The sequence below is a fragment of the Elephas maximus genome, chromosome 10 (assembly GCF_024166365.1).
Source record: "Elephas maximus indicus isolate mEleMax1 chromosome 10, mEleMax1 primary haplotype, whole genome shotgun sequence".
Lineage (NCBI taxonomy): Eukaryota > Metazoa > Chordata > Mammalia > Proboscidea > Elephantidae > Elephas > Elephas maximus.
This window is the reverse complement of record NC_064828.1, coordinates 31,989,646-32,000,229: the sequence shown is the minus strand read 5'-3', so window position 1 is coordinate 32,000,229 and position 10,584 is coordinate 31,989,646. Positions and strand designations below refer to the sequence as shown.

Sequence of the window (10,584 nt, the reverse complement as noted above, 5' to 3'; positions counted from 1 at the left end):
CCCTCCTCCCAAAAAATTTGCTGATATCAGTAATATATATATATATATGAAGAAAAAATTCAAGCCTCGAGTTGCAATACTGAAGGATTCTACTACGGGGAAAATATTAGACCACGAAGGAAGAATCAAAAGAAGATGGAAGGAATACACAGAGTAACTATACCAAAAAGAATTAGTTGACATTCAACCATTTCAAGAGGTACCATATGATCAAGAAATGATGGTACTGAAGAAAAAAGTCCAAGCTGCACTGAAGGCATTGGTGAAAAACAAGGCTCCGGGAATTCATGGAATACCAATTGAGATGTTTCAACAAACGGATGCAGTGTTGGAAGTGCTCACTCGTCTATGCCAAGAAATTTGGAAGACAGCTTCCTGGCCAACTGACTGGAAGAGATCCATAGTTATGCCTATTCCCAGGAAAAATGATCCAACCGAATGTGGAAATTATAGAACAATATCGTTAATATCACACTCAAGCAAAATTTTGCTGGAGATCATTCAAAAGTGGCTGCAGCGGTATATTGACAGGGAACTGTCAGAAATTCAAGCCAGATTTAGAAGAGGACGTGGAACCAGGGATATCATTGCTGATGTCAGATGGATCCTGGCTGAAAGCAGAGAATACCGGAAAGATGTTTACCTATGTTTTATTGACTATGCTAAGGCATTCAACTGTGTGGGTCATAACAAACTATGGATAACATTGCAAAGAACGGGAATTCCAGAACACTTAATTGTGCTTATGAGGAATGTGTACATGGATAAAGAGGCAGTCATTCGAATACAGCAAGAAGATATTGCATGGTTTAAAGTCACGAAAGGTGTGCATCAGGGTTGTATCCTTTCACCATACTTATCCAATCTTATGCTGAGCAAATAATCTAAAAAGCTGAACTATATGAAGAAGAACGGGGCATCAGAATTGGAGGAAGACTCATTAACAACCCACATTATGCAGATGACACAGCCTTGTTTGCTGAAACTGAAGAGGACTTGAAGCACTTATTGATGAAGATCAAAGACCACGGCCTTCAGTATGGATTACACCTCAATGTAAAGAAAAAAAAAATTCTCACAACTGGACCAATAAGCCACATCATGATAAATGGAGAAAAGATTGAGGCTGTCAGGGATTTCATTTTACTTGGATCCACAATCAACACTCATGGAAGCAGCAATTAAGAAATCAAAACACACATTGCATTGGGCAAATCAGTGGCAGAAGACCTCTTTAAAGTGTTGAAAAGCAAAGATGTCACCTTGAGGACTAAGGTGCATCCGACTCAAGCCATGGTATTTTTAGTCGCCTCATATGCATGCAAAAGCTGGACAATGAGTAGTGAAGACCAAAGAAGAACTGATGCCTTTGAATTGTGGTGTTGACGAAGAATATTGAGTACACTATGGACTGACAAAAAAATGTCTTGGAAGAAGTACAACCAGAATGCTCCTTAGGAACAAGGATGGCGAAACTACATGTCACATACTTTGGACATGTTATCAGGAGGGAGTAGTCCCCAGAGAAGGACATCATGCTTGGCAAAATAGAGGGTCAGCGAAAAAGAGGAAGACCCTCAATGAGATAAATTGACACAGTGGCTGCAACAATGGGCTCAAGCATGACAATTGTGAGGATGGTGCAGGGCTGGGCAGTGTTTTGCTCTGTTGTGCATAGGGTCACTATGAGTCGGAACTGACTGAATGCACCCAATATGTGTACATATGTATTTTTTTTGGATCTATACATAGTTATGATATTAGCAAATTTCTTGAGAAGTAAATGAAAATCTATACATACCAAGATTTTGAGTAAGGGAAAGGCACAATGGGGAGGGAGTGTTGTAATTCTTTCCCATCTTTTTTCTATGCCTAGGTATTCCTACACAGCTGTAATTACTCTGTATATTTAATTATGCATCCAAGTCCAAAGCTCCTAGACCTCATTTCTGGCCTGTCTTATAAATCCTAAAAATATGTTAAGATCATGTTAATTTCTCTAGGATGCACATAATGAATATTCGTTGTTGCTAGGTGCTGTCCAGTCAGTTCCAACTTATAGTGACCCTATGCACAACAAAACAAAACACTGTCCAGTCCTGTGCCACCTTCGTGATCGCTGCTATGCCTGAACCCTTTGTTGCAGCCACTGTGTGTCAGTCCATCTCATTGGCAGTCTTCCTGTTTTTCTCTGACCCTCCACTTCACCTGGCATGACGTCCTTCTCCAGGGACTGGTCTCTCCTGATAACACGTCTAAAGCATGTGATACGAAGTGTCGCCATCCTTGCTTCTAAGGAGCATTCTGGCTGTGCTTCTTCCAAGACAGATTTGTTTGTGCTTTTGACAGTGGATGGTATATTCAATATTCTTCACCAACGGTATAATTTGAAGGTATCAATTCTTCTTCAGTCTTCCTTACTCATTGCTCATCTTTTCCATGTGTATGAGATGACTGAAAACATCATGGTTTGGGTCAGGCGTACCTTAGCCCTCAAAGTGACATCTTTGTTTTTTTAACGCTCCGAAGAGGTCTTTTGCAGCAGATTCGCCCAATGCAATGCGTCGTTTGATTTCTTGACTGCTGCTTCCATGGGTGTGGACTGTGGATCCAAGTAAAATGAAACCCTTGACAACCTCAATCATAATTATAACCAGAATACTGAATGTCTCCTTCTGAAGCATTTGCATTTTCAATGTTCAGAGTCTTGCCCACCTGCCCCTGCAAAAAATTTAGGATTTATTATAATGATCTCTCCCAGAGCAAAGAACCTAACCCGTAGAAAAACTCCATCTCACAGCCTTAGATCCACAAAATATAAGTAGTTGTCGGGATTAGTGGCATCCCTAGGGAGGTGCAGGGGTGTGGGGACTGTATCGGGTGGCACTATCTGAGGAGGTGACACCAAAATAGCTGTCTATAAAATTTTTATGCAGTATTTCAGCAGAAATTTATTATTTTTTATTTGAAAATGCCTGTAGTTAGTTATAACAACAAAAACATTTTTCATAAGCCGAATTTACCCGTATCAATATACTTACAAGCTAAAATTCTATGCTAACTTACTTTTTGAACCTTCTAATGTACTACGGTCAGAGCTGTCATTATTAGCTAACTACAATGACACTTGGAATAACATAGTTTTATCTGCTACAAGCATACGCTGTTGTTTTTGTTACTGCCAGTGTTTGTATAGTCATTGATTTTGTCAAATTTTCTGGTGGTTTAGCTACTATATTGTGATACTTGATATTTGTGGACCTATATCAATAACTTTTTTTGAGAATGAAGCAGTAATTATAGGAAAAGAATGAGTGATATATGGGAATTAACATTTACAAGTAACATTAGCAGAAAAACCATTACAACGGATCCTGTATGGTCTGGTATGGCAGGAGGACCACGGGGGCGGGGGGAGGGATGACAACAACATGAGTTACCGCACTGGGTAACTTCAACTTCAGTGACACTGCTGGTCAGAATTTCACTTTCCACAAGCCAAGGGTAGAGAAATACTGAAATTCAGTCCCAGAGACCCTGCTACATAACACTTGCTGGAAATTCAAAATTAGAACAGAAATAGCTAACACACAGAGCTTACTATATGCCAGCACTGTTCTAAGTCACAAGATACATAAAAACTCATTCATAACTCACAGCAACCCTGTGAGACATATACTATTTTCACTCTCATTTTATAGATGAGGAAAATGAACTCAAGAAAGATAAAATGACTTGCTCAAGACTGCCCGGCTAGAAAGTGGCGTATTCAAATCCAGACAGCCTGGTTCCAAAGCCTCCAGTCTTAATTTATTCTGCAAACAGAGTTTATAGCAGGTGTACACTCAGGAAATATCACTTCTAGCTGCTGTGGTCGCCTTTTGAATTTGGTGCAGCTGAAGAGGCCTCATAATCACAGTGTCTCTCACAGCACAGAGGTAACGGGCAGAGTCTTTCATTTGGAGCTCCGTCAGATGGAGGTAACTGTACGCACTAGAGCGATTAAGAAATGAAGAATAACGACCTCTCCCCTCCAAACGCTCCAGAACATTGTAAAAGAGAAACGTGGGTGCTCCACCATCACTTTGCTGGTACCAGGACAGCCCGTTGAACCCAGATGTCTGGTACTTGCAGTTCACTTGGACAGATTCTCCTTCCATAGCTGTCAGCTCAGTGGGCTGCTGAATGTCTTGCCCCACAGTGCCTATAAAAAGACACACACTGTCACCAGGGCAGCACTCCTGGAAGCCACATCATCATCAGAAATACTCATTTCCTGATAATGGTTGAACAGCCTGAAGAACATATTTAATGTCACTGAGCTGTACATGCGAAAAACCAAACCCACTGCCACCAAGTCAATTCCAACTCATAACAACCCTATAGGACAGAGTAGAACTGTCCCATAGAGTTTCCAAGGCTGTAAATCTTTATGGAAGTAGACTGCCACATCTTTCTCCCATGGAGCAGCTGGTAGGTTCGAACAATCAACCTGTTGGTTAGCAGCTGAGCACTTAGCCACTGCGCCACCAGGGCTCCTTGAACATGTGAAAAGTGCTGAAATGGCAGATGTTTTGTTGCCTAAATATATACCACAATAAAAAGATATGGAAAAATAATGATAATTTCCTCATGATCACAAAAAATTGCATTGATGGAGAGAAAAAAAAATACATAAATGGAGGTAGAAGGAGGAAGAGGGAGATAATTAGCACCACATAAGGAAAAAATGTATCAGGAAAGACTGTTTCACCTACAATCATCAAAAGTGGTAAACATTTCACTGGAAGAAAATTATTTTGAAAACTCACAACAGTGTGTGCTATTAAGTTGAGACTTACCTCCCATTGTCAGGGAAACATAAAGAAAAATTCCCCATATCTGCTGCAGGAGACGAACCTGACGCTGCAGCCCTAGTTCCTGAGCTGCTGGAATCTGCAGAAGATAGACACCCTCCATGTGGGTGAGAGAGGAGAGATCAATCTGAAGGCAAAACCCAGAAGCACAAGGGGTGGAGCTTCTGCTGTGAAGGGGTGACGTTAACCTTCTACAGGAGCAGCTATGGCTTCCCTTCTAGGAGTGTCTGCAGGTACACATTTTCTGCTGGTGAATCTTCAACTAAGTGATTCTGACGAACACTGAACAGAATTGCGTGTAAAGAACAGAGAAGATAAACAGGAAGAATAACATAAGGCAAAGGCAGAAGTGGTCAATCTCCAGACACTAAGTGCTTCTCTTTCTCAAAACAGGGTCAAATGCAAACGGGTGCAATCAGAAGTAGAATATGCACATGTTGTGTGTGTGTGTGTTGGTGGTGATGTTTGTGGCAGTAAGAAAGAGATAAGAGAGAGTTTTTCTACCCTTAAAATTGATCCCCCAGCAGATGGTCAGATATTTTTTAAAGGCCAAAAGAAACATACGTATGTATGTATACATGTGAATATAGAGGAAGAGATGGAAAAATAAAGGAAACTATTAACATCAGTTACTTCAGAGGGTTGAGGTTAAAAGGAGGGTAGTGAGAATACTAACCTTTTCTTATACATGTTTTGACTTATAGTATTTTTTGTGTAGTAAATTGAGTGAGAACTTGAAAGAAAGAAAAAGAAGGGAAGAAGAGAGGAAGGGAGTTATACTAAGAGGGACGGGAGAAAAAAGAAGGAAGAAAGGAAAGAAGGAAGGGAGGGAGGAAGAGAGGAGGAAGAGAGGGAGGGAGGGAAGAAGGAAGGAAGGAAGGAAGGAAGGAAGGAAGGAAGGAAGGAAGGAAGGAAGGAAGGAAGGAAGGAAGGAAGGAAGGAAGGAAGGAAGGAAGGAAGGAAGGAAGGAAGGAAGGAAGGAAGGAAGGAAGGAAGGAAGGAAGGAAGGAAGGAAGGAAGGAAGGAAGGAAGGAAGGAAGGAAGGAAGGAAGGAAGGAAGGAAGGAAGGAGCTATATTTCAAACTATTTCCCAAATGTCACAGGAAATTAGCACTTTTGACACAGTTTTCCCAAACTACTGGACCCCTCAAATATATTAACTTTACTAAAGGAATTTATATCCCTGTTGAACACACTGGATTTAACCCAACCCAGTGCCTCCGATATTACTTCTATGTAGTCCGAGTAGCAGAATACACTGGAAAAATTTGGTTTTAATAAAGGTAATACTGTCATCTTGTGGCCAGATGCGGCATCGCAACTTTACACACACACACACACACACACACGCACACACACGCACACACACACCCCAAAACTTCAAATATTTTCTTCCTTAGTAACTTAGAATTAAAAGGATTCTTAGAAATCATCCAGTATTTGTTCACTCCAATCATTTTACAGTGCAGGATCCTGTCGCTTGTATCACACTCCAGGCTTCATTTCTTCATGTCTAGGTGGCACAGTGGTTAAAAAGATCGACTGCTAATTGAGAAGTGGGCAGTTGGAAACCACCAAAGGCTGCATGGGACAAAGATGTGGCAGTCGACTTCCTAGAGATTTACAGCCCTGGAAACCCTATGGGGTCTCTTTGAATTGCAATCAACTCGATGGCAGTGGGTTTGGTGCCAAAACCAAACCTATTGCCGTCGAGTTGATTCCGACTCCCAGAGACCCTGTAGAACGGAGCAGAACTGCCCCAAACCGTTTCCAAGGAGCTGTTGATAGATTCGAACTGCCAACCTTTTGGTTAGCAGCCTGAGCTCTTAAACACTGCACCACCAGGGCTGCCATGTCTAGCCAGGTCCCGGCTATTGCTTAGATTAATATTAACCTTTGGAAAATAAACAAGTGGATACCCAAAACTACTTGCCCTGGCACATACATCTGCGCATCACGTGAGAATCAATTTTATAGCAAATTAACTCCTTGTTGTTGTTGTTAGTTACCGTGGGGTCTACAAAGAGTCATGGCGACCCCAAGTGGACAGAATAGAACAGCTCCACAGGGTTTTCAGAAACAGATTACCATGTGTACCACCCTGGGGCTCCTAATCAACTCATGACTTTAAATCTGAAGTTTATATTTGAAACTGCTGCCTTTTTTCTGGCCACAGCACTTAATATGCATCCCATCATTCTCTTGATTCAAACAGTACTTAAGGAGAACCTATGTGCCAGGCACTGTGCTCATGCTAGGGTTTCCACAGGGAGCAAAACTCCCCTCTCTCATGGAGGCTGCATCCTAGTGAAGGAAGACAGACAATAAAAAAAAAAAAAAAAAGACAATAACCAAGTAAATATAGTATGTCAGGTAGTGATAAGTGCTACTGAGAAAAAATAAAACAGGGAACAGGAAGGGGAGGAGGGTCAGGAAAGACCTCACTGATTAGGTAACATTTGAGCAGAAACCCTGGTGGCGTAGTGGTTAAGTGCTATGGCTGCTGATGAAAGGGTTGGCAGTTTGAATCTGCCAGGCGCTCCTTGGAAACTCTATGGGGCAGTTCTACCCTGTCCTGTAGGGTTGCTATGAGTTGGAATTGACTCGATGACACTGGGTTTGGTTTTTTGATTTGAGCAGAAACCAGAAGGAAATGAGGGAAGAAGCCTGATGAGTATTTGGGGAGGGAAGGTGTCATGGATTGAATTATGTCCCCAAAAAATATCTGTCAACTTGGCCATGATTCTCAGTATTTTGTGACTGTCCACCATTTTGTCCTCTGATGTGGTTTTCTTATGTGTTGTAAATCCTGTCTCCACATTGTTGATGAGATGGGATTAGCAGCAGTTATGTTAATGAGGCAGGACTCAATCCACAAAATTGGGTTGTGTCTTGAGCCAATCTCTTTTGAGATATAAAAGAGAGAAGCAAACAGAGAGACGTGGGAACTTCATGCCACCAAAAAAGAAGGACTGGGAGCACAGTGCATCCTTTGCATCTAGGGCCCCTGCGCTGAGAAGCTCCTAGACCAGGGGAAGATTGATGACAAGGACCTTCCTTCAAAGCCAACAGAGAGAGAAAGCCTTCCCCTGGAGCTGACACCCTGAATTCGGACTTGTAGCCTACTAGACTGCGAGAGAATGAACTTCTGTTTGTCAAAGTCATCCGCTTGTGGTGTTTCTGTTATAGCAGCACTGGATGACTCTCAGTATTCAGGATGTACTGTGCTCCCAGTGCTCCTTCTTGGTGGTATGGGGTCCCCATGTCTCTCTGCTTGCTTCTCTCTTTTATATCTCAAAAGAGATTGGCTTAAGACAGTATCTAATCTCGTAGATCCCATCAATATAACTGCCACTAATCCATCTCATTACATAATAGTGATAGGATTTACAACACATAGGGAAATCACATCAGATGGCAAAATGGTAGACAATCATACAATACCGGGAATTATGATCTAGCCAAGTTGACAGATATTTTGGGGGGACACAATTCAATCCATGACATCCCACCTTTTATCCCCCAAAAATTCATGTCTTTGCCACATGTAAAACATATTTACCTCATCATGTCATAGCAAAAGTCTTAAATCAACTCCAAGTCCAAAATCCAAAAATTCTTCCTTATCTGTGAAATCTAGAATACAAGTTGTCTGCTTCCAAAGGTACAATGGCAGAACTGGCACAAGCTAGACATTTCCATTACAAATGGGAGAAATTGGAGAGAAAGAAGGGATTACAGGCAGCAAGCAAGTCAGCAGAACATATTACATTAGCCCTCAAGGCTTTGAAAATAACCTTCTGTTCTCTGAGACAATTTACACAATGGCCCTACCCTCCAGAGGGTAGGTATTGGCCATACTCTCCAGATTCCAAGTGGAGGCCCCTTGGCCCTGGGCTTCAGCTCTGCCTTCCAGGCCCACTGGGACAGCAACTCTGCTCCCTCAGCTTTAGGCACACCATTGTCTTGGTCCATCTGAGTGGTGACTCCACCACTAGAAACACCAGAGGTCATGGCTCCACCATTTGAAACCCCAAAGGTTGAGGCCATACCTTTTGAGCTTGAGACTGCTTGGCTTCCTGTGTTCCTTGTCTCTTCAGCTTCTTTTTCCTTCGCCTCTCAGCCCCTCATGCTGCATGCCTGCATCTGCCCTGCTGGGGCAAGTGTTCCAAAGCTCTGTAGCTCCATTGATAAGTGCCTGGAGGCACCCACTCTGCCAGAGAGCCTCCTATGCACAGGAACTCAGCTGTCTTGCTCTGTGGGTCAGCTCCAGAACTTTCTCACACTGGTCTCCTGGTTCTGCTGTAGCTGGTGCTCTGCTGCTGTTTCTTACCATCTGCACCTTCTCTGGTGTTAATAGTTTTCTTCACTTCCTTCGGAGTCTTCTATTCATTCAGTTTCAAAACTGCTTCTGCATTTTAGATAGCTGTTAGAGCAGCACCCCACTCTCAGTACCAAATTCTGTTTTAGTCATCTAGTGCTGCTGTAACAGAAATACCACAAGTGGATGGCTTTAAAACAAACAGAAGTTTATTCTCTCACAGTCTAGTAGCTAGAAGTCCAAATTCAAGGCATCAGCTCCAGAGGAAGGCTTTCTCTCTCTGTTGGCTTTGGAGGAAGGTCCTTGTCATCAATCTTGCCCTGGACTAGGAGCTTCTCCACCCAGAAATCCTGAGTCCGAAGGACACACTCTGCTCCTGGTGCTGTTTCTTGGTGGTGTGAGGTCCCCATGTCTTTCTGCTTGCTTCTCTCTTTTATATCTCAAAAGAGACTGGCTTAAGACAATATCTAATCTTGTAGATCTCATCAATATAACTGCCATCTCATTACATCCTAGTGATAGGATTTACAACACCAATGACAAAATGGTAGACAATCAAACAATACTGAGAATCACGACCTAGCCAAGTTGACAGATATTTTGGGGGGGACACAATTCAATCCATGACAATGACTAAGACAGAAAGTGATCACTTCAGACCTCATAACCACCTCTAAGAAATTAGAGATCATCCAAAACTATAGTAACTAGGTTATTTCCCACAGTTGCTTTTCCCAGAGATCTACCAGAAAAGTTTCCTGTTCTCCCTCAAAACAAAATAATGAGGATTTGGAGAGGGAAGATCTCATTAGGGAGATACTTCAGAGTAGGATTTCCCCTGAGATTAGAATTTTTCTTCAAATCACTTGACAGTGTTTGTTTTTGTTTCTTCCAGTGAGAACAATAAGGCAACCGCTGATGAAAACTGGTGTGAAATATGAGCCAAGAGATGCAGAAGTCACATGCATCAAAGAGCCATGACAGGCAGGTGCTTTCAGAGATTCTGAATACTTATTTGCCAGGGCAAACTCCTGGAAGTATTCTAAAGCCTTCCCAAAGCTGAAATACGGGAGCCCTTTACAGGGGGCCAGACTGAATCTTTAAAGAACATCTCTCTGTCTGCCAGACCATTCCACCAGAAGACAGCAAGCCTCTGCCACGATTTTGCAGCTCTGTACATGTGAGTCTAAGAAAAGCAATCCCAAAACCAGACTGATTCCAATTAAGTCCACAGAACTAATTTTGAAACTTCAAGATTTTCTCTTATTTTTTTTCAAAATGTTAATTTAATCAGTCTCTTTTCTCTGTCTTCTTCTCCAACTCCTTCCCAAACTGCTAAGATTAAGTTCCTTTTTTTCAAACATGTGAATTTTTTTTTTAATGACTCAAAAAATTATTTATACTATT

At 42.0% G+C, this 10,584-nt stretch overlaps 1 gene segment (V, D, J or C); it reads right to left on the bottom strand.

Annotated features, from left to right (window-relative positions):
- Positions 1-3,806: 3,806 nt before the first annotated feature.
- On the bottom strand, positions 3,807-4,959 carry LOC126083639 (T cell receptor alpha variable 1-2-like). The segment is given in 2 exon segments: positions 3,807-4,204; positions 4,842-4,959. Coding segments are annotated over 2 exon segments (477 nt in total).
- Positions 4,960-10,584: the final 5,625 nt, after the last annotated feature.